Source organism: Mauremys mutica, chromosome 5, assembly GCF_020497125.1.
Source record: "Mauremys mutica isolate MM-2020 ecotype Southern chromosome 5, ASM2049712v1, whole genome shotgun sequence".
Lineage (NCBI taxonomy): Eukaryota > Metazoa > Chordata > Testudines > Geoemydidae > Mauremys > Mauremys mutica.
In genome coordinates, this window is record NC_059076.1 from 48,666,863 (window position 1) to 48,688,576 (window position 21,714).

At 43.2% G+C, this 21,714-nt stretch overlaps 1 protein-coding gene across 4 annotated transcripts in view; it reads right to left on the reverse strand.

The window, feature by feature from the left end:
* Positions 1-1,015: 1,015 nt before the first annotated feature.
* The window catches only part of LOC123370745 (WD repeat-containing protein 64-like), a 67,592-nt gene continuing 46,893 nt past the window's right edge, over positions 1,016-21,714 (reverse strand). For all 4 annotated transcript variants that reach the window (XM_045017516.1, XM_045017518.1, XM_045017517.1 and 1 more), the window contains 15 exons: positions 20,967-21,069; positions 19,900-20,006; positions 17,070-17,149; positions 16,923-16,980; positions 16,177-16,222; positions 15,448-15,507; positions 15,074-15,236; positions 13,814-13,903; positions 12,013-12,071; positions 8,828-8,969; positions 8,673-8,712; positions 6,183-6,271; positions 5,467-5,630; positions 4,771-4,865; positions 1,016-2,111 (listed from right to left, as the gene is read on the reverse strand). In XM_045017516.1, coding sequence (XP_044873451.1) covers positions 1,958-2,111; positions 4,771-4,865; positions 5,467-5,630; positions 6,183-6,271; positions 8,673-8,712; positions 8,828-8,969; positions 12,013-12,071; positions 13,814-13,903; positions 15,074-15,236; positions 15,448-15,507; positions 16,177-16,222; positions 16,923-16,980; positions 17,070-17,149; positions 19,900-20,006; positions 20,967-21,069 — 1,450 coding nt within the window. In that variant the 3' untranslated portion in view covers positions 1,016-1,957. The remainder of the gene's footprint in view (positions 2,112-4,770; positions 4,866-5,466; positions 5,631-6,182; positions 6,272-8,672; positions 8,713-8,827; positions 8,970-12,012; positions 12,072-13,813; positions 13,904-15,073; positions 15,237-15,447; positions 15,508-16,176; positions 16,223-16,922; positions 16,981-17,069; positions 17,150-19,899; positions 20,007-20,966; positions 21,070-21,714) is intronic.

Here is a 21,714-nt window from a genome sequence, read left to right on the forward strand (position 1 = left end):
CTGAATATAGTACATCACAACAGGATCTTTGTTGCAAGTTTCATGACTAATTGTTAACATGTTTAGATTTTAAGTATGGACTAAACCAATACCAACATTTAAGTGCCAAATTTAAAAAAACAAAAAAAATTTGTCTAAAGAATTTTGATTTTTGCACAACATTGGTTAATTCGCCAAAATTCCATTAAACAAGAGGTAGACTACATCCTACTATCCCACATATTGTGCAAGCTTGGAAAAAGTAGTTTTGCAATATATATTCCACAGTAGGGGGACCTGCTGAAGCTAGCTCCTAGATGTTTGACTTTCTTCTCCTACAGAAAAGCATAGAATGGCATAAAAGCCATGGTGCTTTTCAAACAGGTGGCATTTTGCAGAGGAAACAGTAGGAGATCACAGCATTTGTCATCTCTCAGCAGATGCCCAGTGTGAGCAGGTCTGAAAATGCCATGCACTGTCTTCAGTGAGAATCTGACAGACGTCTTAAAACCTCACATTAAGAGTGTCCACATTCAGGGAACATGTTTTAAAAAGCAGAATGAACCAGTGAACAGAAAACTGCTGCTCTAACAAACTGGTAGGTGAGAATACATGACTATCTACTTTTCTGAGAAACAGGTAGATTCTCCATCTTTTAGAAGTTCTGTTAGGTTTGACCAAATAGAAAGCACATTGCAGTAAGCCATCTCTGCACAAAGCTATGGATAACCATGGTATAGTCCAGGGGTAGGCAACCTGTGGCTTGCGTGCCGAAGGCGGCACGCAAGCTGATTTTCAGTGGCACTCACACTGCCCAGGTCCTGGCCACTGGGCTGGGGAGCTCTGCATTTTAATTTAATTTTAAATGAAGCTTCTTAAACATTTTAAAAACCTTATTTACTTTACATACAATAGTTATATATATATATATATATATATATATATATATGAATGAAAGAAAGAAAGAAAGAGACCGACCTTCTAAAAATGTTCAAATGTATTACTGGCCCACAAAATCTTAAGTTAGAGTGAATAAATGAAGACTCAGCACACCACTTCTGAAAGGTTGTCAACCCCTGCTATAGTCCTTGCCAAGGGAGAAAGCATACTTGCTCCTATTAGGATTTGGAGAGCCAGACGCACCTGAGGTTCCATTAAGACCTTAGGCCTGAAAGGTCAGATAGGTCCACCACTTGAGGGGATTGAGATTTTAGCTAGTTAAATCCAGAGCAAGCTCTGGTTGAGGGTTGAGTACGTGGTTTAGTTATGAGTTTAAAAATATATATAATATAGAGAGATGTGACAGTATAGGGATGGTACCACCACAAGGCACCTCACCTCTCTCCTAGTGACTTCACATGCTGTGTATGAAGAGTGATAAAGTAGGACTCTGCAGTATTTCACTTAAGGCTGCCCTTGGAGCAAATGCACATTTGGCTAAACACTTCCCTGTGTCCTCCCAGGCAGTGAGAACAACCACTCCAGTAGGATTCTGTTTAACCCTGCCACCTATAGCTCATGCTCACTAGCAGCACAAGGCAACTCCCAGATCTAGAGGTAAAAAAGCAGGTGGTCACCTGCTTTTAGTCAATCATTACAGAACAACCACCACCACCACATATCTAATGCTTAGCTTTGCCTTCTAGCCTGGCTTTAGACATAAATAAAGCAAAAGAAGTCAAGATTCCCTGCTAAGGCCACAGCTGCTTCACCAAAACCACCTCAGTCACTTTCCCTAAAAGGAAGGAAAGCTAAAGAAAGGCAGCCCAATAATTGGACCATAATTCTCATGGAGTCAAGAGAAGGTGAGTAACAAGAGTTGAATAACTGCATAAAAGCCTAAGATTCCCATAATTACATTTGTCATTTTAAAAGAATGAGCCAGATCCAGGGGTGATGCTTTGTGAAGAACTTGCCTTTTTCTGTTGCCATACTGGGAGGCGAGTAGCATCTGCCTCCAACACTCTCAAAAGTCATGTTAGAATGCCAGGTTGTCTGGATCATTACATCTCCTTGGATTTAGTTTATGGAAGGTGGCTGGCAAACACGTTAACTCACACAGCTGGAGAGAGTGGTAAGTCGTTAGTGCTCTGGTTTCGTGTTTAATGGATTTGAGTTGAGAATGATGTGCTCTGAAAGACAAAGTGACACATGCAAACAAATGCTGAAGTTTGTGCAATTCTTTTTAAAGGAAGGGAAACATTAAGGTGACTTTTTAAAGGGGGACCTCTTCTCTCAAATTTGATTTCAAACATGGTTGGCCTCATCTCAGTTTCCTCAAACTAGACCAAACAGCAGTTCCACTCCATACTGCACTTCCAGAGCACACACTGCACTATGTTCTTCCTCGGATTCCATTAGGCTAGTTGCATCTGACACTGCATATAACTAAGAGGCCGAGCCTCCATTCTGCTTCTGGCACTGACAGAAACTGAGGCAGGAGATCCTGGATTGTTTTTGTTTTCATGCATCAGTCAAGAGGGCATTCCTAAGTTAAGTGCACGTGAGCAATGTATACAGTGAATAATTACTGTAGAAGCAGCAAAGAATCCTGTGGCACCTTATAGACTAACAGACGTTTTGCAGCATGAGCTTTTGTGGGTGAATACCCACTTCTTCAGATGGTGGGTATTCACCCACAAAAGCTCATGCTGCAAAACGTCTGTTAGTCTACAAGGTGCCACAGGATTCTTTGCTGCTTCTACAGAACCAGACTAACACGGCTACCCCTCTGATACTTGAATAATTACTGTAACTGATACTTCACAGTGACAATGTGGATGCTGAGCTAGTTATATAACAATTGAAAAGGGGAGTTGCAGGGGGAAATCCTGTTTCCCTATTTGAATCTGCGCTATCCTGTTTGCCATTCTTCAATGCAGCTTAATTCTGTGCTGAGGCAGAATCATTCAGTACCTTTCAGACACTGCTGGCTCTTTTCTCAAGTGGCAGCATCTCTCTTTACCCATCTCTCTGCTCCCTGGATAGCAAGTCGATCTAAGCACTTCATCTCTCTCTCATTGCCATGCTATCTGAGTGGCTTCTTGCATAACAGCTCTCATGGTACTGCCTGCTATAATTATTTACAGCTGTCCATCTCATCCCTTGAGAGCAGCCCTGCATGCTTTGCCTCCTCTAGTGACTCTGGTAAATGCACAAACATGGATTCTTTAGACAGGATTATACATTCTCATCCCCACACCATTTGTTAGCCAGCCATAACCACTTTATAGGAGATCTTTCCCTTTTGGTTTACTTGGAAAACTGCAGCTAGAGAAAGTTTGTTTATAGGCAGAGTTATGCTTGTTGGGTGGGACTCTGAGGATTAAAGAGCCCATGCAAAAATAAATAAATAAAAAATCAGATCTTCAAATTCCTCACCCAGCTGTTACCTAACTCCCTACAAATCTAAGGGTCCATTGGCAAACTCCACAAAATTTCTGCCAGTGGCTAAGAGCACAATGGCCTCAGTCCTGACACCACCAAGCCCCAAATGAATCTTTGCCCTGATCCTATAGACATGCTCAGAGGCCACCTTACAGCACATCTACGGATCAGGCCCTGCACAAAGCACATCCAGAGGAGATAGTGCCCCCTTATATCCAAATGGCTCAGTGATTAGAGTACTCACCCAGGAGGGGGAAGAACCAGGTTTAAATCCCCACCCTGCCTCATGTGGAGCACACACTTGAACTCAGCTCTCCTACCTCCCAAGTGAGTGCCCTAATCACTGGGCTACAGTCACTCTCACTCTGCCCCAGTTAATATTTAAGTTCTTCATACATAATGGCACTTCAACAGGAGTGACAGACACCCACATCTGTGAGTCCTAGGTTCAAGTCCCTATTGCACCTCAAGCACTGTGGGGATTTGAACCAGGATCTCCCACAGTGTGGAGGCATGCTTTAGCTACTCTGGGCTATGGTGTATGAAGTGGGGGGGGCGCGTCACTTTTTCTAGTGGAAGGACTGACCTGGCTTAGGAGAGAGTTCATGGCTGTGAAACTCAAGCAGAGGGAAATGCCTCCCTGTGAGAGGTGGGGCTAAGGCCACATCCCTGCCTGTACTTTGTGCTTAGGTGGCTCCCTGCTCAGCAGTGCTGGCTTTGTGATTCTTCCCTCACCCTCTGCCCTGCCAATCTAACTTCCCATCCATTGGAATCCATAGCCCCAGGCTCCCCATACACTTGGCAGCAGGTTGCCTAGAAATTAGCTGCTGTAACAATTTGGCTAAGTCCTGTTTGCAAATCCCACCCATTGAACTTCCCTAGCAGTTTGCTAGTAGCACATGTGTACTCTGAGAAACTCAATTCCTCCTCTGGGCCACCACGGGCTCAGAATGCTGCAGAGGAAGGAGGTTCTGTTCTCTGGAAAGGAAGTGCCACTATCTTCTCTCTCAAACTCAAGGATTGGTGTAGATTCCTTCAAGGGAGAAGGAAAAAGTGACCCAGGTCCTCTTTGGGGAGGAGTGGAGAGGGATGAAAGGATCTGAGAGACCAGAAGACTCTCCAAAGGAAATAAGCCACTAGTAGCTTTGTATATGTAGAACATTCTCCCCACACAAAAGGATGGGGAGAATAGGGAGGAGAAGGGAGAAAGGGGGCCTGGCCACACCCACATGGACAATGTAGAGATAGCTTTCTGCCATCTGAGATCGCCAACTGATCATGTTTTAAATATGGAGATTGATAGTGCCTCCTCCACCAGCCACACACACTTCAATTTAACATGACCCTTGGTGTCATCTTCTACAAGCCCTTTAAAATGCCCCCGAAATCAATGAAGGTGAGTACCTGTGCTCGGACTTTGCTTTCTGCCTTTGTTTCAGTTCTTCTGCAATTTCATCATCTTTTATCAGACTCAAAGGAGAAGCCACTTGACTTTCAGGCTAAACAACAAAATTACTTATTCACATGTGACAGTAAGTGCAGCTGGACCAATGCTAGTGCAATTTCATGCATATATTTTTCATCCAGAAAGTTGCAGATATGCAACAAAACTTTGGGTCAAAAATCCATAGAAGGCTCATGGGGTTACAAAGGTGTCACTGGGAGGAGAACTTGGCCTTTTTGAACCTCTATATTATTGGTAATGACAAATGAAAGAGGAAAGACCCAGAGTCCAGGCTGCGTTTGCAGGCCTTGATGTTATAAAGGAAAAATCACTGCCCCCACCCCAACAAGAGGAGCAAGTTTGATATGGTGTCAGTGAGATAGAAATGTGTAGTACCACACAACCATAGAACAGACTGTGAAATGAGCAGGAAGAAACCTCTTTTCTGCTGATCATTACTGTGTTTAAGCTCCTTTACTGACATACTCATCACTATCTCAACACTTTAGAGCTACACTTTTAGCACAATCATTCATGAGCTACAAATAATAAATCCCTGCTGTAGTATGCATTAGTCTTCAGAGAAATGGAATCTTTTCCCCACAACAAACAGGGCAACAAAGTCAGTCAATATAAATAGTGAAACGCGTTCCCACCTCTGCACTGTTTGACTCATCTTCCCTTCCTGTGGCACAGCTTGGTTTTATTGCCGACACTTGCCTAGCAGGTGCAGCTGGAGTAGTGTGGCTGTCTGGATTAGGCCCTCTCTGCCAGGACATTTTATCCTTGATGTTCCACAGATCTTTTTGACCAAATGTACCTAATAGAATAAAAAACAGCAAAAGATGAGGACATGGTAAAAATCTGTGTCTTGTTTTAAGTTGCATCAGTGGCAAATTACATGTCTGACTCCTGACTCCCTTACAGGCAGAAGGGGAGGGAGATTTCATAACGCTCTGCTTTTCTAACCACTGAACCCTTAGTGCAGGGGGTCACGAGCTATTAGCTTCCACCCCAAACTGCACTTTGCCTCCAGCATTTATAATGGTGTTAAATATATTTTTTTTAAAAAGTGTTTTTAATTCATAAAGGGGGGGTTGCACTCAGAGACTTGCTGTGTGAGAGGAGTCATCAGTACAAAAGTTTGAGAATCACTGCCTTAGTGGTCAAAGGCTAAGCCACTTAATGAACAAGGGACTGGACACTGATTCATATCCTCAAGCAAGATTCTTGTTGCTTTAACACAAACATAATCCTGTGAATGACTATGGGTCACAGAGACTTTATCTGGGATCAGACAGACAGTGGTTAGATCCTCATTAGCAGCCAGTTCACAATATGGTGGGTTGCTTCCACCCTGTTCTTCATTTACCTATATATTCCCCTTCTATGCTCCACAGCTTCACTGTGCAGTCCACAGATGAGGTGAGAAGCAGCTGGTGTTCACTCACCCAGGCAACACTGCTCCATTGAAGGGGGGGGGGGGAGGGAGAAGAGAGAGAGATTTACATTTAAGGGCTTGTCCACACAGTGCAACAATACACACCCACCCTTCCCCTCACCTCAAAGTCGGGGAGAGATTTCTAAAAAGTGCACCCATGTGTTGCTCAGTTACTGGTCCAGGTAGATCCTGCTGGTGCAGGCTCTAAGTTCCTTAGTGCACTTTAACATAATACTATTTGCAGCAGCATGATGTTAAAGCACACTAGGGAACTTTTAGTTCACCACCAGCAGGGTCTACAAGGACCAGTTAGCAGGCAACACGTTAGTGCACTTTAGAAATTACACTCCTGAAGTGTGCATTGCTGCACCAGGGAGTCTAGCCCCAAAAGGAAAAAGTCCCCAGGAAGTTGGGAACCATTCCAACTGGGTTAACTAGAAACAGACACTAACAGAATAATGTTTCAAGGGAGGCCGTGTCTGTCACATCTCAAAACTGACATATTGCAATAAAAGTAGTGGAATGAACTAATACAAGCAACCCTGGAATCTTATATGCCTGTTAATATGTCTTTGCCTACTCCCGTGTTCCTGTCCTCTCAAATTTACTTTAAAAAACTTCTTTTATGGCACCCTTAAGTGTATGCATTAGGAGCTATTATTATGGTAGTTCTCCGCATTTTATTGGAGCAATACAGAGTGTGAAAGAGACTTTTCTTAAGCTACATCTATGCTACAGCCACAGGTGTGACGGGCAGCTTGCACAGACACACATTTTAGCTATACTCCAGCCAGCTTACTAAGAATGGCAGCAAATGCAGCAGTGCAGGCTTCAGAGTAGGCTGCACGAGTATGTACTCCAGAGGATGGATGGGCTTGTGCAGTGTGCACCACTGCATCCTCACTGCTATTTTTAGTGCGGTAACTATAGTACAGCTAGCACAGATATGTCTACACAAGCTGCAAATCACACCCCAGCTTCAATGTAGGTGAAGCCCCTTAAGCATCATCAGTTACCACTCTTACATGCTCTTTTAACCCTCTGCCTGAGCCAGCTTCCCTTTGTTCCACGTGTAGACTTTAAAAAGAGCTACAGCTAAATCTGACTCCCAGATGTTCAATGAATTCAAAACAACAGGTTCTCCCATCTGTTTGCAAAATTATTATGAGCATCAGCAAACAAGCAGGCTAAACAAAACAGGCACTATAACAAATGTAAAAGATAATGCAAATTGGCAAACTTGCAAATTTTGGTCTCTTAAATTAGCCATTCTGACCTGCTCTACTAGGACTGCAGGAGCCAACTAAAAACAGAAAATTATTCCAGGTTAAATTAGGGCAAAATAAAAATAGTAAAAGCCTCAATTGTATCTGTAAATGAGTCACCCCACCCCATGGGTCCCCTCCTAGCCGAGGTGCCTCTGCATTGCTCTGCTCTTTATCCTCTCTCTTCCAGGCCCGTTTAACCGCACGCCACACACTTGCTCATTCAATAACCACCCATATTGGGTCTGGATTTATTCAGACAAATGAACTCAAAAGGCAAAACGTTAAGTCCCAGAAATCTGTCCCAGGGCATGGCTCTTACCTCAAAGACTGGGTGAGTAGAGAGTTTCTTCATAGGATCCTTTTAACAGATTTTAGGAGGAATCAAACTGGAGCTCAGCTTACAAATGCCCTGCTTAAAACTGACTCCCTCACAGACTTCCCAGAGTCAGCTTTCTTAGTAGGAACCAGCTGCTTGATGTTCCCTCCCCACACCAGGTGTTTCTGGTTGGCTCATTTAGCAAGCCTGCTCACAGTATCCGAATTTAGAGCCTTCCATACAGCAGATGGAGTGACCCTCATGGCAGACAGGCCCTAAGAGAATGACTCTCAGCCAAAAGGAAGTCTTGTAATAGTGCATAGGAAAGATAGACAGTGGATGAATGAAAAGAGAAGAGAAAGAAAAGAACAGAAAAAAATGATACAGAAAAGAGGTGGCTATCATTTGCACTTGGCTGTACTAGCGGAGTCCCCAATATCAGCATACTTATAAAGGGTTTTTCATCTCTGAAGATCTCAGAGCTGTCTGCAGACTAACACAAATCACTTCACCACTGAAATACTGTCACCTCTGGGGAATAACATGGTTACTATATAACTGCTCAGCAGCTATTCCCATTGTAAGATACCGCATCCATCATACACTGCATGAGGAATGTAGCTAGGCAGAATGGAATCGCTTAACTAGAAATTGGCCAGAACATGGGCTGACCTCTCTAACCTCATGAAAAGTGCATAAGATGTTTAATAACCTCAAATAGTCAGCAGCTTGGTTTTATGTTCCCTATGAAAAACTATGATTTAACGATACATTTATAGGTGAAGAACAAGTGGCATCTCTTGAAGAGGTAAAGAACAACTGTGAAGTTTATTTTACCTTGTAACACTGCAGCTATGAGCTCTCCAACTTAGAAGCACTTGACAATGGGATGGGGAAAAAAAAAAGATACAAATCTGTTATGCAGCTATCAGCAACGTGTGACAGAGTAAAGGGGCATTGTGATTGAAGGGGGAGGAGAAAGTGTTGCTCACAAGCTGGTGGTTCCTCCTCTGGTCCCTGAAGGGCATATTTTGTGATGTTCCAAATATAGATGTAGCCTATGTGGTCAGCTGCACACAGGAGGCAGTCATCATCACTGACAGCCATGTCACTGATTATAGACTTGTCCTTGGACTGTAAATGAAAGAGGAAAGATGCAGCAGTGAATACAATTACCACGTGTTCCTGGCAGCACAAACCAATTTTTGGTAGTGGTAAGATAAGCTCTTCATTCATAATTTAGCTACACAAATACAATACTGGGAAGCTGCATAAGATGAGGGCAGCAAATGCTCTCCGAGATATACAATGAAAACAGGTGGCATGCTAACCAGCAATGAGACACAGAAAGGAGGGGCTTGAGTCAGACAGATTTACAGACAAAAGGAGGAGCTTGCATATTTGTTTCTGTGTCTAAGGGTAGGTCTGCACTGCAAATGAAGATGTGATTGTAGCATGAGTAGCGCGTGACCCACTGGCTGGGGGAGGCCGAAGCGGGGCCCTGGGAGTGGACTGTGGAATATGCCTACCCACCCAGGCGAGTAGGCATATTCATGCTAGCTTTAACCAAGCTATCACAAGTAACAATAAGAGCCTTAATGTCATGGCAGGGGCTTCAGCTGTAGTTGCTAGCCCACATACAAGCCTGGCAGGTAACCTGGGTACATACTCAAGTTGCCAGCTATGCTGAAGTCCCAGCCACCACATCTTCACTACTACTTTTAATCCATGCTAGCTAGATTAAACCTAGCACAGGTATGCTTATCTGTGCTACATTTACACCTTCACTTGCAGTGTAGACATACACTAAGGGGGTACTGGGAGCTTTTTACAAATTATGCACTAAGATAAGGAATTAAGGGTAAGACCCAGCGTGTTTGTTGGAGAGTGTTACCAATGCTTAGTACTTGTAGAGCATTTTAGTCTTCAAAATGTTTTAGGGCTTGGCTACACTTACAAATTTGCAGCGCTGCAGCAGGGTGTGAAAACACACCCTCTCCAGCGCTGCAAATTGCGGCGCTGCAAAGCGCCAGTGTGGTCAAAGCCCCAGCGCTGTCCGTTATTCCCCACAGGGAGGTGGAGTATGGACAGCGCTGGGAGAGCTTTCTCCCAGCGCTGGCGCTTTGACTACACTTAGCGCTTCAAAGCGCTGCCGCGGCAGCGCTTTGAAGTGTAAGTGTAGCCAAAGCCTTACACACCAGTAACCCTCCTATTACCCTGTCAGGTAGTATCATCCCCATTTCACGGCACTTACAGCTAAGGAAGAGAGACTTGCCCAAGGCCAAGAGGAAGTTTGTGTAATAACAATTATTGTAATTTAGCAGTTCTTGGTGCTCAGACCAAAGTACAATTCCTGAATGCCTTAGTCTATGCTAGAGTCTACCCAGGCTGTTTCTGTTCTGGGTATTTCAAACTCCTGATCAAGAGCACAGTGGGACTACCATTGCAATTAGCACCAGGTGATTGTAATTATAGGTTTACTGCATACCAGGCCGTGCGCAGCTCAGTGGGCTGTGACATCTGTATTTAAGAGTAAGGGAAAACTCTCTAACAAACTAAATCCCTTGATATGCTTTAGATCAGGGGTAGTCAATAGGCAGCCTCTAAGCCAAATCCAGACTGCCAGACACTTTTGAACAGACCCCAAAATCTTTTTATTTACATATTATCATCATCGGGCTTTTTTATTATTTTCTCCAGTCTGGACCTTGACAAAAAATAATTGACTACCCCCCGCTTTAGATGCTTCTAGAAAGCCCTTTTCTCCTCCAGGTATGTAATCCTGTGCTGTACAACTATTTAGCTGTACTACTTTTTCAAAGTAACAGTATATAATATACAATATGACTTAACACTATCGGAGGTTTAAGTATGTCAGCCATGTAAGCTGCTTGTTTGCTTTAAAAATTTAAAAAGAGGAGTAGGACTTTCCTCTAGTTCTCAGGGGTTTTAAGAGACAAAAAAGTATGAATATTACTTAGAGTCGCTACTGCAGTTTGATAAATGGGCAGAATGCAGTGAGAGAAGCATAAATCAATTAAGTACTTCGCAATTCTATAGTGTATTTTCATTGAAGGATCTCATTGGTTTATAAACATTTAATCTAATTTGCCTCATGTAATGGATAGATAGGTAAGGGAGACTTAGAGATCAATTCATCCACCAATGAAATATTCCAGCACTACAGTAAAATAACTGCTTAATAGCAAAAAAGCAGGATGACAGGAAGTAGCCAATTGAAACTGCCAGGGAAATCAAACTCACAAATGCAGATTAAATACAATTCATTACAAGATTTGTCCTTTGTGACAGAGCTTCTGAAATAAAGGAGCTTGAATGATGGTTACCATGCCTAACCATGATAATCTAAGTAAATATTTTCTCAGTTAAACTCCTGTAGGCTACAAATACCAATTTGATCTATCCTTTAAAAATATGGGTTAAAAATGATTGATCTTTCTTTTGTTCAACATAAACATTTCTTTCATCAATCAAAAACAATTTTATCAGAGGTGGGCAAACTACGGCCCGTGTGACCCTTCTGCCCGGCCCCTGAGCTCCTGGCCCAGGAGGCTCGCCCCTGGCCCCTCCCCTGCTATCCCACCTCCAGTGCGCTGTGCCGCACCACTGGTGCAACACTCTGGGCAGCGCAGTTGCAGAGTCGCAGCCTGATCCGGTGCTCTGGGCGGCGCAGCTGTAGCGCAGCCAGCCACCAGTGTTCCAGGCAGCACAGTAAGGGGACAGGGAGGGTTGGATAGAAGGCAGGGGAGTTTGGGGGTGGTGGTGGTCAGAGGGTGGGGTGGTTAGAGGGTGGGGAACGGGGGGGTTGGATGGGGCAGGAGTCCCGGGGGGCAGTCAGGAATGAGATGGGTGGTTGGATGGGGCAGTCAGGGGTGCGGGGTCCGGGGGTGGTCAGGGGTGCGGGGTCCGGGGGTGGTGAGGCAGGAGTCCCAGGGGGGTCATCAAGGGGCGAGAAGTGGAGGGTTTGGATAGGAGGCAGGGACCGGGCCACGCCTGGCTGTTTGGGGAGAGACAGCCTCCCCTAACCGGCCCTCCATACAATTTTGGAAACCCGATGTGGCCCTCAGGCCAAAAAGTTTGCCCACCCCTGAATTATAATCATCAAAAGCACCCATTACCTACTACTGTATTTTCACAGGAATTAATCAGCACTTACTCCAATGAAATAAGCAAATAGCTTCCCTCCTCCAAATATATTCCAAAATGTAATATAACCTGGAAAATCAGAGAGGACATGTCCATCTGTTACATAGGAAATCAGTTGCCTAGTTTAAAACAGAAAAGCACCTTGTGCAATTAAACAAAAAACAACAGATGACAAAAAGTTGTAAAAACCCCAGTTTCTCTCACAAATTCATATCCCTAGGGCAAGGAGGGATTTCACCCCTGTCCTCAATGGATAAACTGTGAAAACAAACAAGCCACTTACCTAAAATAAAAAACTACTGATTCCTTACTGCACAGAGCCCCATGTTAGAGATGGAAAGGGGTACCCTAGACACCCACATGTCCAGTGTATAGATATATAGCGCTTAACTCCTCCCTTTCCCCATCCCCATACCTGCCCTTTACCTTATTCCAGCACCCATCATAGTGTTACAGGTTACTTGGAGATCTCTGAATTAACACGATAACAGTTTAATCCCAAAGGCCACTGAAGTCAATAGAAAAACTCCTACTGATTTCAAGGGGCTTTGGGTCAGGCCTCAAGACTCTATATTCGGTACATAATTTTCAGCTTTAATGGAAACTCCTACATTGCATGGATATATACAAAGCTGAACACCCGAAGTCATCTCTCTACACACCATCCTGGCACTTTCTCTTCCAAGATGCACCCTGGTATCCTTTGAGCCAGCTGCCACTGAGCATCTTATGAAACCCTGTAACAGCTGGGGAAAAGTTGTCTAGGGATGGTCTTTGAACTAAAGGCACCCAAGTACAAACAACTGATCCAGAAATTCAAAGACATTTGAGTAATCTGACAGACGTCTAAGTATTTCCATCTTGACTGAGCACCAGGTGGCTACTGACAGGATGTTGCCTCCCCTTCATTTCCTACAATTATTAATAATTATTTAAAGGTAGAACAAATTCCCTTATAGATTATACACTATACCAGAGTCTCCTGATTTTCCCAAGGAACAAGCTCAAACATTCCCATATCCTTTCAATATCTATTTCCCCTTCTCACTCCTGGAAGGGAGGAGTTGAGTAAGGATAAACAACTAACTACAGAAACCACACCAGAATCTCTGAACCTATCAAAGACTTTACATTTTTTGAAGCAGCAAAATACTAGAAATGGCAAGGGATTCAGGAACAGTTTCTTCAGTGCACGTCCAACTATGGTAGTAGTTCTCAAATGCACTTCATGGACTACCAGTGGCCTGCAGAGATGTCCCTGTGATCCACAGAAGGACATATTTTGGGAAAGAAGAAGCTGGGAATTGCAAGGAGAGGTGGTCCTCTAACAGGCTCTCTCTTCTATTAAACTGTCTGCAGAATGAAGAAGCTGGTGATCCACTGCTCTTAGATTTATTAATCTAAATACTCTGAGTTGTGGAGTCTTCTGTACCTGCAAATGGTGTGTCTATAATGTGTTCAGATAAGGTCCCAGAGTGTGGCTGCTTTTAGTTTTTACCTGCCCTCTAGTCTCCCACCCCTGAACTCCATTCTGAGCCAGCAGTGTGCACTGGCATGTCTAGAAAAGGTCACCCCTTCTTCATGCACCACACTGTCCTAAGGGGTGCATGACTCTCCTATACCCAGGGCCTGCCTTCTTCTGTGACAGGTTCTGTTGAAATTTATGTTGCCAATCTGGACTGAATGCTGCCACTTGAGAATTCTATGTTCAGTATCAGGTTGAGACTGGGTTTTGATTCCATTTCAGATGGTATTTCCCTAAAATACAGTATTTTATTCCATTCTCAGCTGCTTTTTTATTTCAACTTTACCTCGGGGTCCACTTGACACTAAAGAAGCTGCTGTTGTCTTCCTTTCTGACCTTGACTGGAGAAATGTGACTTTGTTGATGATTAAATCCTCTGGTGGAAAAGAATTGAAATAGCACCTGAAATAGGTCAGACTGGAGTCTAGCAGGGAGGTACATAAGCAGTCATGTGACACCTATAGTGTTGTAGCAAATATTGTTACACTGTGATGTTGTGTCCTTAAGTTGAACTGGACACTGTGAAGTCAATTTGAACAGTCTGAACTGGCCTGAGTGGATCCTGATGGCGTGCACTAAAAGTTCTCTAGTGTGGGTTAATGTAGTCCCATTTCAAACCATACTGTATTAACCCACCACTAGTGAACTTTTAATGCATGTCAGCAGGATCTACACATGTCCATTAACGTGCAACATGCTGGTGCGGACTAGAATTTACACCACTCTGCTGCAGACTAATGCACTGTTTAGACAAGCCCCAAGTCTCTAAAAACTAAAAAAAAAAAAATCTAAAATGAGTAACTGTCCCCTCAGCTGGGTGATTTGCCAGATACATTTTGGTATGAGAAATGTTTAAGGTAACACTTCACATTTTTGCAACATACAGAAAAGCAACATTCTATTTAGGGCCTGGTTCTAAAAGGGCTGCAAGATTGGGCCCTCAGAGTGTAAACTCCTTTAAATTGTAGTTGTCTAAAGTACTATATAGAGTTTTAGTGCTATAGAAATAATCTCAAAATGCTTTTACAAACATTGCATGAATTAAGAAGAGGTAGGGATTACCAGCCCCTTTTTCAGTTGAGAGGAAAATAAGGTTAAGTGACTTGCCCAAGATCACACGTTGAAGTCAGTGGCATAGCCAAGAAGAGACTCCAGAACTCCTAACTTGCAATCCTGGACCTCAGCTACCAGGCCATGCTCTCTCAGTAGACCACTTTTTAGGCAGGAAAAACAACCAATCGAACTGAACAAAACCACACCACACACACACACACACACCCCTCATGAAAAATACCCAGCATAGGGCTTTGGTTTCTTTGCAGCAGAGGGCCAATGAACAGTGCCTAGAAAGGACTGTGGTAACGGCTACAGTCAAGCAAACAGTCTTGGTGAGACTATGAGGAGATGTGGCATTTGTTTTAAGGTATTGCCTTCTGAACTGAAAAAGTCTTTTCATTCTTTGACTTCTTCTCTCCACACGTTATAAATTCTCCAGGATTGTGTTATCAAAAGCAATGAAACTGCAATAAAATCTATTGCTACCAACCTGTCCCATCCTCCATTACTGCCCGGCTTACAGCACTGAGGCGGCTACAAACATGTCCTGAGATGAGATTCCATATGAGAATTTCACCATCATAACTGGAAGAGGCCACGAGATTCGGAGGGCAGAAGGACACACATAATACATCGTCTTTGTGACCATTTTCCTGGATCATTTGGGTGACAAACATTTTTTTTAAACAGTTGCTAAAACTTCACCCCCAAAATTAGATTTATTACAAATCTTCCTAAGGAAAAAAACAGAATCCATGTGCCAAGAGAAATTAGGGGATAATAAAACCAACATTCTGAATGAAATATCAATGAGAATTCAAGTACACTCTGTTTTCTGAAAGTGATACAGAAGTAATTTCTTACCACACTGTCAATCCAATCCACTTGTGGGCATGGCCCTTCAGATGCTTCACTATGAAGATCCTAGGATTAAAAAGATACATTTAAATAATGTATTTATCTCTGGGGAGCCATCAAGTGTTGTTCAAGGAAGACTGAAGCAGAAGCTATTGTCCTAAGGAAGCATACAGGGGTTCTGGAACTAGGAGTGCAGGGGGCATGGCAGCACCCCCTGGCTTCAAGTGGTTTCTATCATACACAGGGTTTACAGTCTTGTTCAATGGTTTTCGGCACCCCCACTATAAAAATTGTTCCAACGCCACTAGAAGCATACCCTAATGTATGAGACCAAACTAACAATAACAAAGCCAAATGATAAGCACTAATGGTATCTTAGTGTATCTTCCTGCCTATAGGAAGTATACAGTGATGCAATAGGAATGGTTAGACAGTGTGGCTAGTAGACGGGGCATTCGACAGAGTCAGGAGACTTGGGTTCTGTTCCTGGCTCAGCCACTGTGTGACACTGTCACTCTCTATTATTATTGTTTGTACACTGAGCTCCGTGGAGCCGCAACCTCAGTTCGGGCCTCGGGGTGCTACTGTAGAAGAAATAATAAAAACAGCTTATAACTTAAAGCAGAGCTGTACTCTGAAAAGTGACTCAAAATGGCATCATAGGGTTCTAATTTCTCACATAATGATTCCAAGTCAGAATAGTTCAACTTAAAAGATGAGTTACCCTTTACTTACAGGGAAAATATTGATCTTCCGGTCCCAACCAACAGATATGATGTACCTTTTCCAAAATAAAAATGTTATTTAGCACGTTAAAGGAAGAAATAAAACAGTGTTTGGCTTGAGGAAGCTCTGGATGGTGCTAGTCCATAGGTTCTAAACCACTCTCCTTTTTTATAGCTTCTGAAACTTTTTTTTGCATTGTAACATTGGTTGTCAATGTTTTCCATACCAGGATCCTATCATCTAGGCCAACCTTCAGCTTATTTAAAAATAAGTCTCCTTTTGAACAAAGTGGAGCTTAGAACGAAGTGTAACACTAGTTTCCCTTATTTATTTCAGATAGCCTCAGTCTACTCTTATGAATCTTGGTACAAAAAGCGTTAGTTGTGCTTACAAAACGTTTCTGGGTCAAATTCAACTCACTACTTACATAAACAACGTCACGCAAGGAATGGTGCTATCCTGGATGCTGACATGCATTAGGTGCATTGTGAGGCACACGGCTGAAGGCCACATGCTTCAGCTGCCTGAGAAGTTCAGGCAGCTAGTAAAACTGTGCTTTTAGCTTGCTGTAATGTGTGATTTTAATTACGCATTTGAAACAACTGGTTAATGAGTATGTGCACAGTCAAATTTCAGCAGCCAATCAGGATCCTTCTTGGGAAATGGCTATGGAAAACCCTCAACAGAACAAAATAACTTTTTTCCATAAGGAGCATGAAATAATTGATTCTCCCAGCATTCCATCCCTGCTTTACCTGTTGCTGTAAATATCAGCATATGTGCAGGCGGTGACTTCATCACTTGAAGTGCCTGCTGAAAAGGAGAGCAAATGAGAGTATCTTCTTTGTATTGTTCCATACAAAATATCAAACTAGTGGAGAGGCTGTTGGTTATTCCACTACCTTGCTTAAGGGTATGGATATAACGAATGGTGCTACAATCCCATTTTTTCAGGCTTCCATCTCTGCCACCAGTGATCAATCTAGAGACAAAAGATTTCACTGTAACTGTTAAGTACTTCTAAAAATATGGAACAATGCTTTGTATTAAGGGTCACGTAAGTCTACACTACAATCAGAGGAGTGACTGCAGCATGTGTAGACATATCTGAGCTAGCTTTGACCTAGCTTGCTTGAATAAGAATACTAGAGAAGCCACAGCAGCACAGGCTGTAGAACATCATCCAGACACTGAGTATGTACTCAGAGAGCCCATTACTCCTGAGGGAATTCTGCACCAAAAAATAAAAATTCTGTGCACAATATTTTAAAATTCTGCAAAATTCACTGGGACACAGATACAGTGGTGAGGCTGCACCTGACCCTGACACAGTGCAAAGCCGGACCTTCCCCAGAAACCAGGTATGGGCAGAAAGGCTCAGCCTGGCAGGATCCAAGTGTGGAGGGGCTTAGTGGCGGGGGATCCAGCTGTGGGGTGAGAAAGTTCTGTGTGGGAAAAATCTAGGTGCGGGCAGCTCACCGGGGGGTCTGGGTGCAGGGGCAATGGGACTCTGCAGCAGGGGTCCAGGTGAAGGTGGTTGGGGCTCAGTGGGGGTTGGGGGTGTCTGGGTGTGGGGGGGGATGGGGCTCAGCAGAGTGGGGGTCTAGGCATGGGGGGCTCATCGGGGGGTCCAGGTGCAAGGGGAGAGTGAGGCTCAGGAGGGGTGTCTGGGTATGGGGGTCCAGATGCATGGGGGTTCAGCAGATGGGGCGCAGATCCCCACACAGTGAACCTTCCCCTTATGGAAGAGGAGCGATGGGGGCAGGAAGTGGGGGCAGGGATGTGGAGCTTCCTGCAGCCGGGGGAGTTTTCTGGGGTGGGTCTGACCTGTCCCGGCCCTGGCCACTTCTTTCAGGAGAAGAAGTCGTCCTGTCCTCCCCAGCCCAGACAGGACAAGTAGCTGAACTCGGTGCAGGGTAGGAGCCACCAGCTGGGGTGTCTCCAGACCCGGCCCTCCTTGCCCTCTCCGCTGGATGCTCCAGGCACCTGAAACAATGCACCCACACTGCTGGGGAGGGGCGCATGACTGTTCTTGCATCTTCCCTTTGCTTACCCTGTCATTTTTCTGCAGGGAAGCAAAGAAATCTGTGAGGGACATGAATTCTGCTCGTGTGCAGTGGTGCAGAATTCCCCCAGGAGTAGCCCATGCTGCTACTTAGGGATGTCTACATGTGCTGCAGTCATACCTCTGATTGCAGTGTACACATATACCCATAGTGTGCTTAGGGTATCTACACTACAGCTGAGAGTGAGCCTCCCAGCACAAGTAGGCAGACAGACTAGCGCTAGCAGGGCTCAAGTTAGCATGTTAAAAGATAGCAGTGTGGACATTGTGGTTCGGGCTGGAGCTTGGGCTCTCATGCCTACCTGACCTCATAGACTTGAGAGCTCCTGCATGACAGCACTTTTGACAAACAAACTAGCAAATATTATATAACCAAATATACTCCTCAAGCCATTTCCTCTCTGATATTTAGGGCCTCCAACTTTCAGATATCACTGCTGAAATTTGTTTGACCTTTCTTGGCAAGCATTTAGAAAATCTGGAGTTTGTTTTTAGAGATTTTATCAACTCGGTTTCTGTCTGGCATCTGTTTGATCAACTGAATTACCCTTGATCTAAATCTTAAACTGAAATCAGTAGGCTTTCAGATAACATAAGAATATAAGAACATAAGAATGGCCGTACCGGGTCAGACCAAAGGTCCATCTAGCCCAGTATCTGTCTACCGACAGTGGCCAATGCCAGGTGCCCCAGAGGGAGTGAACCTAACAGGCAATGATCAAGTGATCTCTCTCCTGCCATCCATCTCCATCCTCTGCCGAACAGATAAGGGACCTCTGCATCCCTATTTGCCACATAGCAATGAATCCTGTCCTTAATTACCAGAAAACGCGGTGTGTAAAGAAAGTCATATCAAACTTATATCCAGACACAACAAAGCAAGAGAACAACCCATTCTTTGACAGTGTCATTTATCCTTTCAGATGTCTGGAAAAAAAATACTTCCAGAAAAAGGAAATAGGTTGGTAGGTACTTTATTAAAATTACCCACATTAAATGAAAAAATAAAAGAGAGAAACATGCTCCAGAAGCCAGTTCCTTAATGGAGAATGAGGTGAAGTTAAATTAGACAAAGGAAAGGATACTGAAATTTAAACCATAGCAACTCCAACTTCCAAATGCATAATTTGCAGCACAAGAATAAAGAGGGTTTCCCCTCGTCATCCCATGTTTAAGAGCAACTTTTGCAACTCATTCTCATTTACAAGTTTTGAAGCACTTCTGCTAAGTTTGTAACTAAAAGTTAAGTTTCTAGAACTGCCTGTTGAGATGAATGGAAGTTAAATGCCATGGAATTACACTACACTGTGCCATGAATTTTAAACGGTGGCAAACAGAACAATTAGACTTATAGAAAAGCAGAGGGCCAAAACTAGTGAAGCATGCGCCCTGTGGACTGCCCAAGTATCAGTAGACTGTGAGACTAATTATTTGGGGTTAAATTCCTCTTTCAGTTCTGGGTCTGGAACTCCACTGGAGACACAGTAGCTGAGGGCAAGTGTAACTTATGGCCAAGTTTGGTCCATTGCAGATAGGAAAAAGGATAACTCTGGAATGATGAAACAGGAAGACAGGAAAGACAACAAAGTCCACCATTTATGTTATGGTAGTAGCTTTATCAACGGTGGACAGATCTCCTGTCCAAAAGTGGACATATCTCCATTTACCTCTTGCCACTGGTGTCTAGGGCCATGCAGGTCACAGCAGCATCTCCATGAGCTTCATAGACTTCAGTAACCAGTTGTCCATTTTGAAGATCCCACACTTTTATAGCCTGAAAGGAAACAGAAATAAACAGCAATGGCTGCTTGGCATTTCTTATTGTTCTCACTCTTTTTAAAAAATAAGTAAATACAGAATAGAAAAAAGTAGACCCAAAAGAGAATCAGTGACAAATTAGGATTGAAATAACTGAACCATAAAGGGGTTGAGTGGTCTTTCATTCACTGGGGCAGCAGCAACCAGGAGTGCTGTGAAAGCAGCAAGCTCAAACCTTTCTTGAGGGCAGTGCCTAGCATTATACAAAAAGCATTATTTCCCTTATGAACAGTCTCAGCAAAGAAGTTAAGCACTGAACAGACATGGATCTTCTCACACTCAGAGATGGTCCCCCTATAACAGGGTTAGGGCAAAGGGGCTGGGCAACATGGAGAAGCATGAAATGTGAGTGTCCATGCTTCCTGTGTTCTCTAGTGCTCAGCGAAACTTCCATTGCACACACTGACTTTAGAGTTTGGATCACGTCATAGATACTGAGAGAGCTAAATTAACAAAAAAAAAATTAAAATTCCAAATAAATGAATATACCCATGTATCTCAACAGGAGTTTAATGATAACCACATTCGTTATAAAAAGTACTCCTTATTGACCGAGCCTTTGGCAGGAGGAAGTTTAATACTAACACATGTTCATTAAGATCCCACAGTACTTAAAGAGGCAAAACTCTTATTAAACTCAATGAATGTTTTGCCTAATGCACGATTGAGTCCAAGTGACTAAATTATTACTAATTCTTTGCTTTTAGCTAAGTAAAAGTTAGCTGCTGTTGACTGATATTACAATTCTCATACTATGCAAAGATGGAAAGTGTATCATTAAAAATACTGTTGTAAATGTGATGTTTTAGCAGAACTTAATTTTGAAAGCTTAGTTCTCAGATTAAGCTCCAAAGATTAACTCATTCTGCCTGCTCTACTTTCATCCTAGCCTTCATGGTGTGTCAATGATACTTACAGATCCTTCCGAGCAACTAACCACCTGCTGGAATGGCTTATTATACTGGCAGCAGAGGATTGGTTCATTATGGGACACACAAGAATTACTTAGCCGGTCTTCCCTGAAAAAAGGAAATAAAATAGAAAAGAAAGATGAATCAGAGAATGTGCTGACATGCTTGCTGAGTGCTTACAAGGGATTTGCAAATGATGGGACAACACCTGCTAAATCTTGCACCCTCGAATACCTTTAAAGTCAAGGGCTGTCTACTTTGTAAGTCAGGAAAGGATTTGACGCTCAAGAGCCAAAGCACTGGTAGGCAGAGGAAAGCCTTACTATACCTATTTATGTGTTCTGGTGGCATAACTTTTTTTGCCTGTTTGTAAGTGTTTAGATTAACTGATTTTAATGTCAGAAGGGAAGATCATCTACCTCCTATGTAACAGACCACATAATTCACCCAGTAATTTCTGCATCAAGTAAATAATGGCCGTTTGGGCTACAACATATTCTTTACAAATATTCTTTTTTTTTTATTAAAGACTTCAAGTAATAGAAAATCCACCATTCACTAAGTAAGTTCTTCGAATGGTTAATTGTCCTCACTGTTAAAAACATTCATCTTATTTCTATTCTGAATTTGTCTGGCTTCATCTTACAGCCATTGGATCTTGTTATATCTTTGTCTGTTAGGCTGAAGAACCTTCTACTATCTGAAATCTCTTCCTTATGCAAGTCTTTGATCAAGTCACCTATTAACCTTCTC